This window comes from Meles meles, chromosome 3 (assembly GCF_922984935.1).
Source record: "Meles meles chromosome 3, mMelMel3.1 paternal haplotype, whole genome shotgun sequence".
In the NCBI taxonomy this organism is placed as follows: domain Eukaryota; kingdom Metazoa; phylum Chordata; class Mammalia; order Carnivora; family Mustelidae; genus Meles; species Meles meles.
This window is the reverse complement of record NC_060068.1, coordinates 58193408-58211867: the sequence shown is the minus strand read 5'-3', so window position 1 is coordinate 58211867 and position 18460 is coordinate 58193408. Positions and strand designations below refer to the sequence as shown.

The following is an 18460-nucleotide window of genomic DNA, read 5'->3' as shown; positions in this document are numbered from 1 at the left end:
TCACTTCTTTCCCTTTTTTTTAACTTTTAGACTCTTTACAGGTATATGCAGGCTGTCACCGTCTTTCTTTGATATATATTTATATAGGCAATATGCAATAGCAGTGAAGAAGATAGCGAATACTTTGCAAACAGAACCTAAATTAAAAAAAAATACAAGCATCAGATGTATCAATCTAATTAGAGTGAAAATATTTGTGGAAAAAATGCCAAATACCAAAGAAAAAGTAAGTATATTTCATCTCTATAAAATATCAATTTTGCAATTGTAAAATGTAATTGTCATAAATGTATGTCAAGTAATTTAAAGGAGACTTTTTTAATGTTTATAAAAACTTTTAGATTTCTTAAAGAAACAGCCCTATCTTTTAATTATTTCTTTTAATTATTTCACTTCCTCAAAATGGACTAGTTGACACTAAATTGCCACAAAAGCATATTCCTATTGTAGTTTCCTGTGTTTGTCCTTTGTGACTTAATTCCCTATTTCTTTATTATTGTCATCTCCTGTTAATAGCTCCTTGGCCGGTTCTCTAGCAGTTCACCAGCTTTCTCAATTATGTGCTGTTTGAAAATAGATAAGTGTGCTACAGTTATATCTAAAATAAAAATTAAAAGGCTCAGCAGTGTCTTAAGAGGACTTAATTATGAACAATGCCTAGTTTTGTTCAATTATCTCTGATAAATTTTAACTACTTAAATGTCATTTTTTTTTTTTTTAAGATTTTTTATTTATTTGACAGAGATCACAAGTAGACAGAGAAGGCGGGGGAGGCGGGAGGGGGAGGAAACAGGCTCCCTGCTGAGCAGAGAGCCCAATGCGGGCTCCATCCCAGGACCCTGGGATCATGACCTGTGCTGAAGGCAGAGGCTTTAACACACTGAGCCACCCAGGTACCCCATTTTTTAATTTTTAATTGTTTTTTAAAATTTTACTTAGTGCTTAATGTAGACTAAGCTTGCTAGATAACTGACTTTTGAATTACAAGGCACACTGTATACTTTATCACAGAGGTATCTGTTACTGTTAAATAGTAGAGTCTGTTACTATGTGTTTCTTTGAATTAATGAACCCACTCATTAAAATCACAAAACATATAAACACTTCTAAGTATTTATCACACCAACGACATTATGCAACAAAATCACTGAATGTTAGCAGTGACCAAGATTTCAGAAACTATGTAGTCCAACATCTTCATTTTACAGATTAATAAATTGAGATCCAGGAAGAGCTAGTTAACTTTCCAAAGTAATACAAGCATATTTGGACTTTCTCAACACTGGCCATAGCCCATACTACCATAGCATCCCAATTCTCCATATCTCTGATTTATTCAACAAATAATGAATGCTTGCTATGTGGGTTATTGTAACACTGAGCAAAAGAAACAGTGAAACTTACATGTAATTAGTATAAAATATCTTGATGTTCTTTAAGAGTGTGAAAAATAATTTTTAATTATCAATCCTTTACTATGGAAATGGAAATGGTCACAAGGTCAGACAACTTGGTTGTATATGTATATGGACAAAATTGCTTCCTAAATTGAAATTTTGCTAATTAACACCCTTTATTCAGGAGTAACATAAAACTATCGTGTACAGTGGAGTGACTCAAATATTCACACAGATACTATAAAACTTTTTCTATATAATAAGGCTTCTTATATATGTCTTCTTATTATATATTTACATCAAAGTATCCATTTGTTCAATTTATTACTGTACATTACTATAAACAACTATACATTTTAAAACAATTATACTTTCCTATATTTCTTCAATAGGTATTACTTACATATTCCTACCATAAGGTAGGACATTTTTTTCTTATCATAGCTCCAACAATCTCCTTTCCTTTTACAGTGTTCAGTCTCCCGAAATAGACAAGAAGAGTCTCCTGCCAGTTTAAAAACTATTGGTCCAGGTATGGTCGCTATGAAAAATGCAATAATTGTAAATTTTCCATGAAAATACCACAGGTAGGGATAAGAATGCTTTTATTCTAAAATTAGACATATATTTAGTCATCATCACATTTAAATATAGCATTTAAAACTAGCTAAGAGTTTACTTACAAATAGAATTACTAATAACTGGAAACAATGATTGTATTTTTTTTAAAAAATCCTTATCTCTGCAGGTATAAAAAATTAGTATCTTTCATATTTTTATAATGGTGGACATATTGTTATGCAGTTGACATCTCAAAACTTTTAATTTTTCAATTAAAAATTTAGGAGAAAGTGTTTAAAAGAGATATTAAATACTATTTTTGTGAACTCAGTGTACCTCCAAATATTTCAAATTGTGAAATTTTCAATGATAACTTAGCTTCATAATCCAATATACATCTGTTATCAAGATATTGACAGAAATAACTGAAAATGTAAATGCTTCGGTATGTTTGTAGCACCCCCTAAATTCAGAGAACCTCTAATCCAGAGGAACAATTGTGTGCTGCCTGAGGTAAATCTCTGTATACTCAGAGACAAATCTGCTCAGCAACAATTTCAGTTAAAATTGAATTAAAAGTCACTTTTAAAAAAAGTCAGTGGGGAGTCAGGCTGGCTCAGCTGGTGAAGCATAAGACTCTTGACCTTGGGGTTATGAGTTCGAGCCCCAGTCTGATGTAGAGAGGACTTCAAAATAAAATCTTAGGGGGAAAAAAGCCACCCCAAAGATACTAGAAAAAGGATCTCAGAACTAACATGTCTTAACCATCTTCCTTCAATCAGGGCCCTCATGCTTCATGACTTGATTCCTACCAAAGATCACTATCCATCACCAATTTTCCCAATCTCATTGAGTGTTAACACTCTGTTTACAGTTGCTCAAGATGAAAAACTCAGGCCTCCTGTTCATTTTTTTCTACTTTTCATCATTATTTTTCCAACCCATGATAATAAATCTCTGTGACACTAACTCTAGACATATCTTGATTTCTATGTCTCTTTTACAACCCCCAGAATCCAATTTAATATAATTCTGACTTGGACTTCAGCAGAAGCCTTTTTTTCCTCCACATTTATCTTCTGTAAGTATTTCCCCCTCAGAAGTAGTTATCTTTTAAATGTAAATCAGATAATCTCTGTCCTCTGCTTCAAACTCTCTGTTGGCAAAATCTGTTAGATATAGAGTCAGTCTGTATCTAAAATATCATATTCCACCCTCTTCCATCAAAAATGTATTAGTCTCCCTGGCTTCCTTTCTGATGCAGAAACTATTTATATACTTGGTGCTTCTCATGTTCCTTCGCCCTTGGGGTTGTCCTTGGGGTGGCGGGGTCCTGGGGGGGAGGGAAGGAAAAATGAAACAAGAAGAAATCAGAGAAGAAGACAAACCATAAGAGACTAGTAATCTCAGGAAACAAACTGAGGGTTGCTGGGGGGTGGGGGCGGGAGTGGGGGCAGGTGGGGGATGGGTGGCTGGGTTATGGACATGGGGGAGGGTATGTGCTATGGTGAGTGCTATGAATTGTGTGAAATGTGTAAGACATGATTCACAGACCTGTACCCCTGAAACAAATTATACATTATATGTTAATTAAAAAAAAAAAAGTTGACCTTGGGCACCTGTGTAACTCAGTCAGTTAAGGATAAGTGTCTGCCTTAGTCTGCCTTCGGCTCAGGACAGGATCCCGCACTGGGCTCCCTGCTCATTGCAGAGCCTGCTTTTCCCTCTCCCTTTCTCCCTCTCCCTGTCTCATGCTCTCTCTCTCTCAAATAAATACATAAAATCTTAAAAAAAAATCTGTCCTTATCTAATGGGTCATTATTCACACAAGAATATGCTCTAATTTTTCCTGATTAAAAAAGCAATTTTAACCTCTCATACTGATCTAGTTATAAAATTATTTCTTGGGATCTCCATCAAAACCATACTTAATTTTTTCTACATTCTTTTTTTTTAAAGATTTTATTTATTTATTTGACAGACAGAAATCACAAGTAGGTAGAGAGGCAGGCAGAGAGAGAGGAAGGGAAGAAGGCTCCCTGCTGAGCAGAGAGCCCAATGCCAGGCTCCACCCCAGGACCCTGAGATCATGACCTGAGCCGCAGGCAGAGGCTTTACACAATGAGCCACCCAGGCACCCCAATTTTTCTATATTCCTGACTTCATTTATCATATATCTTTCAGTCTTCAATCCAGTTCAATCTTGTTTCTTTGTCCTATTAATATTTTTTTCTATTAATATTTTTAATCAATATTTTGAACTGGGGGTGCTGATATAGTCATAATGTAGATTTGGAAAGCTAGTTTTTGCTATTAAGAAAGCCTGAAGTACAAAGTGCTTTACCCTCAGCAAAACCAGTTTTTTCTTTAGCTATAAATCCTTGAAAACATCAGAGTCAGAGTCTTTGGTCATGAAAATGTTTAAAAGCACTAGTTTAGGTTAGTGACTTTCCAAACATGCAAGCAATCCTGTGGTTATATGTTTGGTTTCAGCCTACCAAACCACTTTTAGGAGCTTGATGAGTATACCTCTAATCAAATAGATTGTTTAATCAAATATAATATTAATACATATTTTATATGACAGGATGGGCTTTGCATTAGGTATTGTCTTTTTAACATAAATATCATCTCCTAAATTCTGCAAAGAAGCTCCCCCAATCACTTGTTTTGTGTCAGTTAACCATTATTATTTATTTGAAATTCCAAATATACATGCAGACACACATAAAAAAAATTAACAATTCGGTGTAATAAAAGATTGCCAAAAGTCCATACCAAATATTCTCAAAATCACATAGGTCAAACCCAAGGCCAAAGAACGTTGATTGTCTGATACAATCCTGCAAGCAAGTAGTAATGATATTACTAAAACATCATTATTATTATCTATAGAGAATGTTTGCTAGGTTCAAGATACTTTTTTTTTTTTCCTGTGTGTCAGTTAAACTAAGAATCTTTAGCCAGTTCACAGAGTTCATTCAGGTGAATCAAAGAAGCACCACTCCTTCAATTTCTTCATATCCTGCCCCTTGCCCACTGATTCCAAAGCTTCTTGCTCTCCACAAGGAGGAAGCATTTGTGGACCAAACCTTCTGCCCCAGCCTCTTTCTCGTTTGCTGAAGAAGACTTAGCACTAACTCTCACACTTATCTTTTCCATTTTGAGGGGCATACCCACTGTTTAAGATTTCTTCTTTTTGCCCCTGTGAGATCCACTCCCTACATTACTCCTTTCTCTCTGTCTTGGAAGGCGGACCTAAATGTACTAAATAAGTAGGCTCTCTTGCTTTCTGTCCTCTAGTTAGCGTTTGCGAATTGGATGCTCCAGAGTAAGGAAGGAAAGTGAGGTCAAGGCTCTCTGCAGAGTTATAATAGGTTGACTTGGTCCCTAGGCAAAGCAGTCCCTCTACAGGTCTCTCTTCTTCCTATCCCTGTTTTCCTCTAGCCAGTGGTAACAGACCAGAGGTACTATACTATACCATGTGATTTCTTATACTCCACCCACATTTTAAATAGTCACTTTCTACAACCTTGCTGAAATTGTCCTAATTGGAAGGTGATTTCGTCTTCCTACTGGACCTCTGACTGATACCCTCCCTATTCAAAAGCTAAAATAAACAAAAGATAACTTTCCCAAATATAAGAAAATGAACCTTTTGTTTTAAAACATGCATAATGCCACATGCTAGTTTGGAAAATGAAAATACAATTAAAAAATCAATCTCTGAACATACTAGGAAGTAAAAAAAAAAATAAGAGCTACATTTTATTTTAAACAAACTCTATGCTTACCCTTTGTTTCCTTGCTCTCGAACTTGAACAAGAAACTAGTAGGACCAGTATTTTCATCCAAACTGACTCAATTTACTAAAATGTAGCAAACCTACAATATTTTGTGGCTATTTTACTAAAAGTGAGGTAATTCTACCCATATCAACCTGGTGAAAATATACATTCTTTCCTTAGATGTTTACTACTAGGAAAATGAAAACAAATAAACCAATCCTCAAAAGAGAATGACATTTTTAAATAAAAAAATAACTTACATTTCTATAATGGGCAGATTCTTAAGGAGGAAAAAGAAAGTGTCACATTTTAGAACCACACTTTGGTATAGGTCTTGGTATAATGTGGAAAAATGAATAATAACCCTAACTTTAATTGTGTGTTCTTCTTCATTTAGCATAGGTAGTTTTCTTACATGGCTTATCGTTGCTTTCAGAAGCATAGATAGAGTTGACCATAACTCAAGTATAATCATTAAGATGTATTTATGTATCTTCATTTTGATTATAACCATCTTTCTGATATATATAAAACAAGATGAAAAGAGCAATGATTCCTAGGATTTTCCATAATCACTTGAACGGACAGCACAAAATGAATAATAGAAATGTATTAAAAATATTTAATGGAAAATGAGTCTCTTTTACCAATGAAGAGAATTTTTTTGTACATCATCTAATAAAGTAAGGCTATGATAAAATGATTTCAGAATTTCATGGAATAAACAAAACATTCATTAGTACTCTTCCAAAATGTAAAAAAGCAACTTCTACTATCTCTTATGACTTCTAAATTTATATTTTCACTCCATATCTTTCTTAAAAGACATCAGTTCTAGACTTAAGTTACTGTTTTGCACAAAAGCTGTTCTTCCCCTAGTGTTCCCTATCACAAGAAGTGGAACTGTCATCCACCATCATGCAATGTCCAAGCCCAAAATGTGAAGAGGCATCCTTGATACCCATTTTCCTCACTGACCAGATTCAATAACCAAATACTGTGATTTTTTTTAAATACAGCTTTTTCATATCATTCTTTGATTAAAAAAAAAAGTATCTCTAAGATTACTGGCCTATTCCAAGGCTGTATCTTACCCCTTAAAAAAAAGAAATGACTTCTTAATATATCCCCCAACAACCATCCTTATCCTTTCAGTCTACTTTACACGGAACAGCTAAAGTGATTTTTTTTTTTTTTTACTTTGAAATTCCAATCATTTCACTGCCCCAGTAGGATCTTTCAAGACCTTCTCCTTGTTCTTATGGTAACATCTAGAATTGCAGAAAACTTTACAAAGGTCAGCCTGATCACATCAGTCTCATTACACACCACCTTACACCACATTTTTGCCCTTATCATCCTTCCTGTTCATGACATTCGATGACACAACAATCTTATGAAGCTGCTTCCCCCACTTAGACTCTTTACCTATGTTGCCACTGTGTGAAATACTCAGCCCCTAACGTTTAGGTCTCAGCTTAAAGGTCAGTTCTTCCAGAACACCCTGTCTGAATCCTTGGACTGAGTTAGGTTGTCGTATAATTTTCTCATTTCATTTCCCTGCATTTTCTTTGCAATGTGTTTTAATATTATAACTGCTTACTAGTAAAAACACACTTTTAAAATTTATTTTATTTTATTTTTTTGCTGCTTTTCTTGCCACCCTCCAACGGCTACCAGTGCAGCAGGGAACTGGATACTTTTATCTCTCTTTTATTTTACATTTTTCTTTAAAGTTCTCATCTACCTTCTTGCTTGAATCTCTGGCAACTATCATAGCTGAGAAGACATAAACATTACTTTTTAAATGTGGGACGGAAGGGAAAGAACTGAAGAACTAATTTTTCTTTTCTTTTAAGTTATTTTCCTGTTTTCCTTTATTTCAACTATTATTTATTTATTTACTTGGTTAAACTTGTAAATCTGATTTTAATCCACTTACATTTTAAAATTTCTGATGTATTTTACCATTTTATTTTATATTATTTTTATTAATGAACATCTTCATGGAGAGATACAGATAAGTCATGGTAGTTTTCTGTTTAGACTTCAGCCTCACACATCTCAGATTTTAACTAATTTCTCCAGAGGAAAAAATAATTCTGTCATTCTTAGTCCCACGTGATCCCCAAAAACTCTACCAGTTTGCTTGTCCCCAGCAGTGACTCCCTGCCTGGACCTAGTCCAGACTGTCAGCTGCTGGCCTTCATCAACAATTGGCAAGAACCTCAGGGATAGCTTTAGATCTCCAGTTTACTTCTAAAAACTTCTGCTCTCTCTAGAATTTTAATCCCTCTAGTCCTCTGTCATTTTTCCTGCCATTGAATACATGATTTTTTATCCTTTAACCCAGTTTTTCTAATTGCGCTCTATAGGATGATTGGCCTGCTACAAAGTACTCCATGCTACCTCTCTTCCTTGACTTTCCTTATCATTTGTTTGTCAGAGAATTCACAATTTATGTCTTTGGTTCTGAATCTTACTGTATTTTTAAAATTAAACTTTTTTTGTTGCATCTGTGGTGTAATTACATGATTTGGAAAGCAAAACAGAGAATATGCTGGAGAAACTTGCTTGCTCTATCCCTGCCTTCATCTACCTCTATTTCTACCCCATTCCTTTGGGCTACCTTTAGGCTACCATTTTAACTTCTTTCTTGCTTATATCTAGTGTTCTTTATGCAAATACAAATAATTGTATATGCATATCTCTGTATTTCTTTCTTCACAGAAGGTAGCATACTATATTCACTCTTCTGTACTTGATTTTTTCGTGTAACAATATATTCTCAAGATCTTTTCCTGCATAAAAATAGAGCTCCTCCCTATTCATTTTTTTAATAAAGGTGAATTAAAGACATTTTTAAACAAGCAAACAAAAAGAACAAAATTCATTTCCATCAGACCCACAGTAAAAGAATTCTTTTGAGGAAAGAAATGATCTCTGAAGAAAGAAAAAATGCAGGAAAATACAAAGAGGTTCTGATAATATGATATTAAATATATACATAAAATTACATCCATTAGATTGTAAAATTTGTGTAGCACCAGAATATACGACAACAATAACAGAGATTTGGAAGAAAGTTAATGGAGTTAAAGTATTCTTAGGTCCTTGAATTATCCAGAAAGTGGCAAAACTACTAATTTAATTTGACTCTAAGAAACCATATATACTCTTATGTCTTGACCACTATAAGAAGAATAAAATAATACATAATTAGCAAAATAATAAAAGGAAAATAATGAAAGCTAAAAATAATGCAAAAGAAGTAAAGAACTAAAAGAATGAGTGGAAAATATAGTAAAGTAAATACTAAAATGAGACAAATATCTAAACATATCACCAATTATTCTTAATTTAATAGTCTACATAGTCTAGTTTAAAAACCAAGATATTAGACTGGAATTTTTTTAAAAGGCAACTACAGACTGCTTAGTAGATACCTTAAATATGTATAATCAGAGAATTATTGAAAGTAATAGAATGGAAAAATGTATATTATGCTAATGGAAATATTGTAGATAAAACAATATTAAAGTGAGAAAAAGTAATTCTGAAACAAGAAGTTATTAGAGATAAAAAGAATATTAGAATATTTCTAAAGGATCAATAAAACAAGTTGTAGCAATTCAAATTTTTTTCAACTAATATAGCCTCAAAATATATACAGCAAAAATGATGCAATAATGGACAAATGCACCATAATAAAAAAGGTCTTAAATAATGTGTGAGTCCAAAGAAATTTTCAAGGAAGAAAACATAAAATTATGTTCCCTGAACACAGTGGGCTCAATCTAAAAATAAATGGAATATTAATTATGTTTATATTATATACAAATATAAGATATATAAAAAAAATTCAAATGTTTAGAAATTAAACTATACACTTCTAAACAAGATATGGCTTAAATAAAAAAATTACATTGAAAGTCATACTTAAATTGAAAGAATGCAAAAAATACATATTAAGACTTTTGGGATACAGCTATATTCACATTTGGATAGAAAAAGAATATATATCAATATACAGAAGGTATATGTGAATAAAATAAAAATATAACAAGCATAAAAGTGAAATGATGAAAAGTAAAAATTAAAATCAAAAAGATTGATTAGCTTCTTTCTCCTTCTCTCTCTCTCACACACACACACACACACACACACACAGAGGCATTCCATTTTTAATCTGAAACCCCACAGAGAAATTTCCCTGCCCAGGTGACAACACAAGTGATTTCTTCCAAAGATTTAACAACGACAACAACAACAAATTTAAACACACCTTCATAAAATAGCCCAGATACCAAAAAAAAGGAAATATTTCCCAACTCATTTCATGAGACCAGAACATTAAGGTCAAAACCTGACAAACGTATTAATAAGAAGGAAAAATTATAAGGTAACCTTAGTCATGAAGAAAGATGCAAAAATACTAAACAAAATATTAGCAAAATGAATCAAGCAACTGACCAAGTCCAATTTATTCCTAGAATAAAGTAGAAATATGATATTGTGATCATCTCAATATATGCATCAAATGTATTTCAAAATTTATTCATTAAAAAAGACTTAGAGGGCGCCTGGGTGGCTCAGTGGTTTAAGCCGCTGCCTTCGGCTCAGGTCATGATCTCAGGGTCCTGGGATCAAGTCCCACATCGGGCTCTCTGCTCAGCAGGGAGCCTGCTTCCCTCTCACTCTCTCTGCCTGCCTCTCTGCCTACTTATGATCTCTCTCTGTCAAATAAATAAATAAAATCTTTAAAAAAAAAAAAGACTTAGAGAAAAAAGTCTTAGTGAATGAGAAATGAAAGAAAATTGGCTTATTCTGAAAGACAGTTATCAATACTACACTTAATGATAAAATTTATAGCTAATTTCATATCTCAAAAATCGTCATGACTGAAATATCAAAAGTCATCATCATGATGCACATAAAAAACAAAGACAGTAACTATCACTGCATCTATTCAACACTGTATAGGATAGCTTAATCTGGAAAGAAGAAAGGTATAAGGGTTGAAAAGAATAAAAATCACTATTTGCAGATCAGCATTATATACACAGAAAATCTCAAGTTAAATTACCAACCAACCAATAGAAATTAATATAAGCATAGTCAATACAAGATCAAAGTACAAGAGTGAATTGCATTCTTCATACCAACAACAAACAACTATACTATACTATACTATACTATACTAGGTATGATAACATTAATTACCTAGGAATGAATCCTGAAAAATTATTAGAAGAAATAAATGAGGATTTAAATAAGAGAAGGAATTATGCCTCATAAAACTCAGTGTGTTAAGTATAGCAATTCTCTCAAATAGTTTTTTTTTTTTTTTAAACATGTAAAACTTCAATCATTTCTGGAGATAACCAAACCCAAACAGTGATGCCAGTAGGTCTTAACATAACTTTTTCTCTCAAATAGTTTTAAAGGTTTTCTGTTTAAAGTCTCATCATGTTGGTGTGCCTGGGTGGCTCAGTTGGTTAAGCATCCAACTCTTGGCTTTGGCTCAGGTTATGATCTCATGGGTCATAAGATCGATCACCACATCAGGTTCCCTGCTCTGCAGGGAGTCTGCTTGAAGATTCTCTTTCTCTCTCTGCCCCTCCCTCTTGCACACTCTCTCTCTCTATCAAATAAAATGTTATTTTTTAAATCTTATCATGTTATTATTGACTAGTTGGATTTCAATCACTTCAAAATACAAGAATGGCCAAGAAAGTCTCAAAGATGGACTTACAACAACAACTGATACAGATATTCACAATAACTATACAACAATTAAGACAGTGGAATACTGGTGCAACGAAGCATAAATAAACCAATGGAACAGAATAGATACAGAAAGAGAGCCACATATATAGCATCTCTTGTACACTGCTACAGGGTAAGTATAGCCTTTAAATAAATGGTGAAGAGTCTTTTAGTATGCATAAAATTAAAAAATGAAACTAGATTCCTATATTATATTTTTAAAATGTCCAGCTAAATTATTTCATAACTTTTATTAAAATAATGTAGTAAATGTTCTCATGATTCTGCTTAGGGAAATATTTCTTAAATAGTACATTAAAATCAAAACTTTATTTCCCTCAAAAAATGACATTATTACAGCCAAAAAGTCAAGCCATTATATTGGAAAAAAATATTTGTTATGAATATATGACAAGTAATTTCCGACTTGGGGTATATAAAAAATATAGAAAGAAATCCTACAAATCAATAATAAACAGACAACCCAATGTAAAAAAAGAAAAAGGAACCAAACAGATATTTGAAAAAATTGCACTTTCATATGGTTAAGAAGTACAAGAAGATGTGTTCAATCATATCAGTCCTTTAAATAAGAAATTTAAAATTGCATTGAAATATTAACACATACCCATCAAAATTTCTCAAGTTAAAAAACCAATAACAGACTGCTAGAAGAATGAATTTGTGCAAATACTTTTAAAATTAAAAGGCTTAATGTACATAAACCCTATAACCCAGCAATTCTGTTCTTTTAATATATATTCAATAGAAATTTATTCATATCTTTCCCAAAAAACAAGTACAAAAATGTTCATGGAAACAGCAATGCTAACAGCCCTAAACTGAAAACATTAAACATAGAACAATGGACAAATTTTAGTATATTCACACAATGGACTACTATAAACCAGGCTATACAATATGGTAATCATTAACTTTATGCATACTTGAATTTAAGTCAGCTAAAACTAAAAAATTAAAGTCCAGTGTCTCATTCAACTTAATTGTGTTTCAAATGTCAACATACACATGTGGATAGAGACCACTATTTTGGACTGCAGATATAGAAAACATTTCATTATTTTAGAATATACAGTTGGACAGCAATACTATAGGGCAATGAAGATAATTTCTTTTACATGCAACAATATTGATTCTTAGAAACATACTGTTGAGTAACACAATGTAGACACAAATGACTATGTGCAATAATCTCCTATATACATAAAATACAAACAGAACAAATTAACCTATTCAGCATAGAAGTCAGGATAATGGTAACCTTAAGGAATGAAAGACTTGGTGACAAGAAAGAAGTTATTCCTGGAAGGATTTTTGGAATACTTATAATTATTGATTTCCTGAACTGGATTGTGGTTACATTGCTGTCTTCACTTTGTAAAAATGCACCAGACTGTATACAAGTGATATAGGCACTCTTCTGAATATATACTATGTTTCAGTAAAATGTCTATAAAGTAGATTTCCCTTGACTCCTCATTTATTATCTATTAGGCATCCAACAAGCTTGTCCTTCTTTTGATCTGTTTTCTTCACCCATATTTGTTATATAATTTCTACTTTATCAAATCAAATTACATTGCATTCTATTTTGTAACTCTTATGCTCAGCTTAGTATTTGTCTTAGTTCTAGCATAAATTAATTATATTTAGAAGATGTATTAGTTAAATATAAGCAGTTAAACCCGTTTTGTTTAATATAGCTAATGCTCACCAATGGACCTTTTATCAAAGTTTTCCCAATCATGTCTTGGCTAGTTATAACTTGTCTTGCAGTCAATTCTTAAGAAGTATCTCATAACAACATTTCCTGAGTTCTGCCACATCAAAACTATTTATAATTGTAAGGAAGTTTGTTGATGACACAATAATTAACTCATATTTTCTTTCCTCAGCAATCTTTTAAGTGTCTCTCTAGTTTTGTAGAGGTGAATGTTGTTGTTGAGAAATCAAGTGCCAAACTTTTTGCTTTCCTCTTTTTTAGATGGCAAAAGAACTATTTCTTCATCTCTAAATACAACATTTTTACTATTATATATCTCAGAATTGACTGTTTTGAGTCAGTTTCCTTAGAAACTTGATGTGCCATTTTAATATGTAAATATTTTATATTTCAGTATACATTCTTTATTTATTATTATTGCTTACTCTTTCAGTATTTATTAAATATCATTTCAGTAAAGTTTAACCCGAGATTTATTGTTGGATTGTTTTGGTTTTCTTCATCGGGAACTTCAATTATGTGTATGTTGGATCTTCTTTTCCTATCTTGTATTTTTGTGCCTTTTTTTCTAATACTTGTTTCTTATTTTTATTCTATATTCTCCATTTCTCCCTCCCGCTCTCTCTCCCTCTTTCTCAACCACAGTTGGTTTCTATGTTGTCTTTTCTTCCCTGTGTGCTTTGTAATTTTGTTCACATTTCTGAATTGTTTCCTTTCAATTTCTTTCCTGAGTTTTATTAGTTTGCATTCCATAACCTCTTTTATCTAGCTATTTTCTCATTTTGTGGCCATATTTTTAAAAATTATTTTTAACTTAAACTTACATATAGCTACATTTATATTTTATCTGATTCACAGTAACAGTATTCTATTGAGTTTTCATTGTGTGTAGTAATGTTTAACAACTTTCATTTCTTTTACTATGGTTATTTTGTATGAAGGTGGAAACCTTTCCTTTTCCACTTGAATAAGTGGAAACCAGGCTATACAATATGATAAGATGAATTTTCTTAAATTAGAGACAGGTTATGATAATGGAGCATAAAGCAGGACTTCCAAGCTTCAAAACTAAAGTTATCTCCCCTGTTGACATGGGGAGGACTTAACTATGATTCCTATGTATGGCTCTACCTCCTGTGCCTCTCCAATTCTGGTCTACCTCAAAAGAACTTCTACTGCAAGCCATGGGCTTCTGAGATCTCTTCATATTTCTTGTTTTCTAATGTTATGCATTCAATTATAGAAGGCACATTTTGCAGGCACTTTTTGAGATCTGCTATGTCTGGAACTCCTGGGCATTTTCCAGGCCTTTTCTCTCATTCTTTCCAGAGAGAGTCTACCTTGATTTAGCTACTTAGGTTGTGCTCCCAAACCTTCCATAATAAGGAGGGGTCTTCTCCTTCTGAGCAGAAATATATGCTGGAGAGATATAGGAGATCTGTCAATCCTGAGATCTTCTCCATATTTCATGCCAGGCTTTGTAACATCTTTGTGAATCTACGAGCTGGCTTCCAATTCTGCTTCAATTTTGGCAATACTTACATGCAATTTAAACATTGTGATTTTTATCTATTTTATAATTACACAGAAACTATAGCACATGAGTGTATGCATGCATATGCACATAGGCATGTGTGTTTTATTTTCCTTATTTATTTTATTCATTTTCCTTATTGTTTTGTATAGTTACAAGGAGAAGTGAGAAGACTCAGAATTAAATTTCTGGAATATTACTAATGTCTGTCTCACCTCATTCCTGGAAATATTTGCTTGGATGTTTCACGTGAACTTTACATAAGGTTTGTTTAACATTATACTGATTATTTTTGATCTAAGCATTCTCTTTTTGAATTTCCTATCTCAGTTAATGGACTGTAATTCATTTAGCTCCCTGGATTGGAAATCTGCACATAATCCTAATTCTTTTTATATTTTGTATGAGCAACATCAAAGAAATAATCTTGCCCTTATAGCTAAACTAAATGTTTTTCAAATATATTCCATCACCTGTATGTCTAAATACCATTATTAAATTAAAAAATGGTATCTTAAATACTTTCCTTTTTCTCTAGTTTTTCCCTCAGCTTCATCTTTTTAAACTATCTTCAAAGTATACTATCTAAATTGCATAGTTGGTCACTTTTAATTCTGAAGTTTATTGTTTTCAATGGCCTCCTAGTGCATAAATTCATGTTAATATGGCAAGGAAACCCCTGCATGATCAGACCCTTATCGAATACAAATCTCCCTGTCTCATTTACCATCATGCTACTCCAGTCATAACAAATTCCTTGCCAAGATATTTCACACATTTTTGCCTCTACTCTTACTGTTCAGTTTTCCTGTTAAGAAATTTCCCTTAATCTACTTGCATTATAACAAAGCACTTATCTTCATAACTCAGTTCAAGCACCATACCTTCTATAAGCACTTCCCAATCATCCTAGATAAGAATTACCATTTCTTCCACATTTTCCGGCATCAATCTCTCCAAGCTTCAATCTAGGCACCGTTAAGTAGCCACTATACTTACGTGTTTTTTCTCCTCCTATACTCTACACAACTTGAAGGCAAGGCATATATCTTACTGATCTCTGTAATTTAGTCCAACACAGATGAATGGATAAAAAAGCTGCTTCACTGTAGCGGTATGTCCAACTTTTGTCTCCCATCTAAATTGCAAGTTAATTGAAAGCAGAAACCACATGTCCCCAAGTTCTCAGAATCGTTTTTGCATACATTTATTTATGTTTTCTAGTCTGTTTTCCCAGGGAACAAACTGATCCTCGTGACTTAAAGTTTTATGCTAGTCTCTTGAAAAAATAATTGAAAATAATAAATGAATATTTTGCTAATATGATGAAAAGAAATACTAAATGTATTTCACATATTCAGAAAGTACAAATAGCGGTGCCTGGGTGGCTCAGTGGGTTAAGCCTCTGCCTTCGGCTCGGGTCATGATCTCAGGGTCCTGGGATCAAGCCCCCCATAGGACTCTCTGCTAGGCAGGGAGTCTGCTTCCTCTTCTCTATGCACCTGCCTCTCTGCCTACTTGTGATCTCTCTGCCAAATAAATAAATTTTTAAAATCTTAAAAAAAAAGTACAAATAATAGCAAATGTTGCTTTAATTTAGAAAAACTTGTGTACTGATTTTCTAAAATTTTTAAGTTGTCATGTTCCTTTGCTAATGACATTGATGTTTTTTCATAGTCAAATTGGTTAATATAGAAACAAATATTTAATAAATACCTGTAACTAATGAATCAACATTAAAATCACATTTGTGTTATAATTAAGAATTTTCTATTTATGAACTTTCCTGGTTTATTGAATCAAGTTAATCAGGTAGTTTTAAAGATAAGCTAAATGTGTTATCTATATGCTTTATGTAAACAAATTAGATAAAATAAAAAATTAAACATATACATGAATTTTGACAATGTGACAGTTTTCTTATATAAGAAGTTACCACATTGTAAGTTAAATTTAATTGAACCTAAATGTGATAGTTATAAACCTTAAGCAAATAAAATTAGTTAAAACAGAGAAATAAGCAAATGTATGAATTTTGATAATATAGCAATTTCTTTTCTTACAGTTGCTATCTCAAAACAGAAGAGTTAATCATTTATAGCAATATTCTAAAATCTTCCTAAAATTGGCTTTCTCGTGAACAAGGATTTTGAATAATATATACATACCGAAGGATGGTCAGGGTGCATGGTGTATTAGATAAAACAGAAAATAAAATCGTAGAGAAGATAAAAGCAATGAACAAAGGCAATTTATAGCACTTTGTATTGCATGCCCCAGGTCTAGCATCAATAAAATCACCTTGCTCATCTAAGGTTGTTAATCCTTCTTGAATGCAAGAACAATTGTAGTATGCCTAGGAAAATGAAAATAAGAAAGGATCTTTTTGAAATATAGTCATAAAGCAATACTCCTGTTATTGCAAAATAAAAACAACTGCAGGGACACTAGCTAGTTTTATGAGTCAATATTCTTACATTAACTCTGCCATTCATTATTAGAAATGAAATATTAATGATAAGCCCTAGGTATTTTATGTAACAAAATGTGTGTGCATGTGTGTGTAACTAGAGTTTTTTTGGATAAATTCTATTAATCTAAAAAATTTCACCAAAGTTATTTACATTCAATTGCACAAAATTCTTGGAGAGTTGTATAAAATGAGGACAATTAAGATAATGAATAAAGTGGCTTTCTAGCTGGGACTTGAAAAATGGACAGTTACCCAACTGTAAAGGTTTTGGAACCGTGAGAAAAAGATAAGACTTTTGTATGTAATGATGAGGGCTGTTATCTATTAGCAAAGTAGGCACAATGGCTAAGGTCCACAATACTTTAAGGGCCCAATCAGACGTTTGAGTTTTAGTGTCTCCTAAAATTAAAGGAAAAATGAATATAATAATAATAATGAAAAAATAAATGAATCCAGCTGGGATCACACTTGTCCCCATACCATGAAATTTTACACTATTTTTTTTTTTAAGTGAGGGAAGGGACTTACAAAGGCAAAAGACTCTAGAGTCGATTAAAGTCATGATGTAGTCTCAAATGAAAATTTGGGGTGGTTGTTCTAGGGTTGATAAGTCAAAGAAAATGGATAGGTAATATTTTCTAAAAAGAACTAAACAGAGCTTGGTGATACAGAGACTAGTTAGCAACTTACTAGTCTACTGAAAATATTCTAACTTTAAAAATAATAATAATAAATTCACCAGAAATATGGAACTAGATTACCAGTTAAAGAATAAGAGGAAACAAAGATGACTTCAATTTGAGTGATTCATAAAACTGTGATTCAAAATCATGTCAGATTCTTTGGGGCAGTTGTTATGTGATTGCTAGATCTGTTAGATAACAACTGGAAATATCCAAATATTCAAATTGTAATTAATTTATTCCACCATATTCTTTTTAGTGCCCATGTGCCAAATACCATTTTAGGTGCTGGGAAAACACAGTAAACAATACAAAAGAAATCCCTGCCATCACGTAGATAACTTGGATAAGACAGGTAATTTTAAAAAACCACTTTATAATGAAGCACATGGTGACAAATACTTTGGAGGAAAAAATATAGAGATTATAGAAGTGAATTTAGCATGATTAGGGAATGTCTCAGTGATGCAGTGATATTTGAGCAGGGATCTGAAGAAGATAAGGAAGTGAG

The 18460-nt window shown here is 32.6% G+C and overlaps 1 protein-coding gene across 1 annotated transcript in view; it reads right to left on the bottom strand.

Moving 5' to 3' along the window:
- SLCO6A1 (solute carrier organic anion transporter family member 6A1) overlaps positions 1-18460 on the bottom strand; it is a 93228-nt gene continuing 74768 nt past the window's right edge. Inside the window, exons 10-13 of the mRNA XM_046000931.1 lie at positions 16962-17149; positions 4737-4801; positions 1801-1938; positions 1-137 (exon numbers count right to left, since the gene is read on the bottom strand). Of these exons, the coding sequence (XP_045856887.1) occupies positions 1-137; positions 1801-1938; positions 4737-4801; positions 16962-17149 (528 nt within the window). The remainder of the gene's footprint in view (positions 138-1800; positions 1939-4736; positions 4802-16961; positions 17150-18460) is intronic.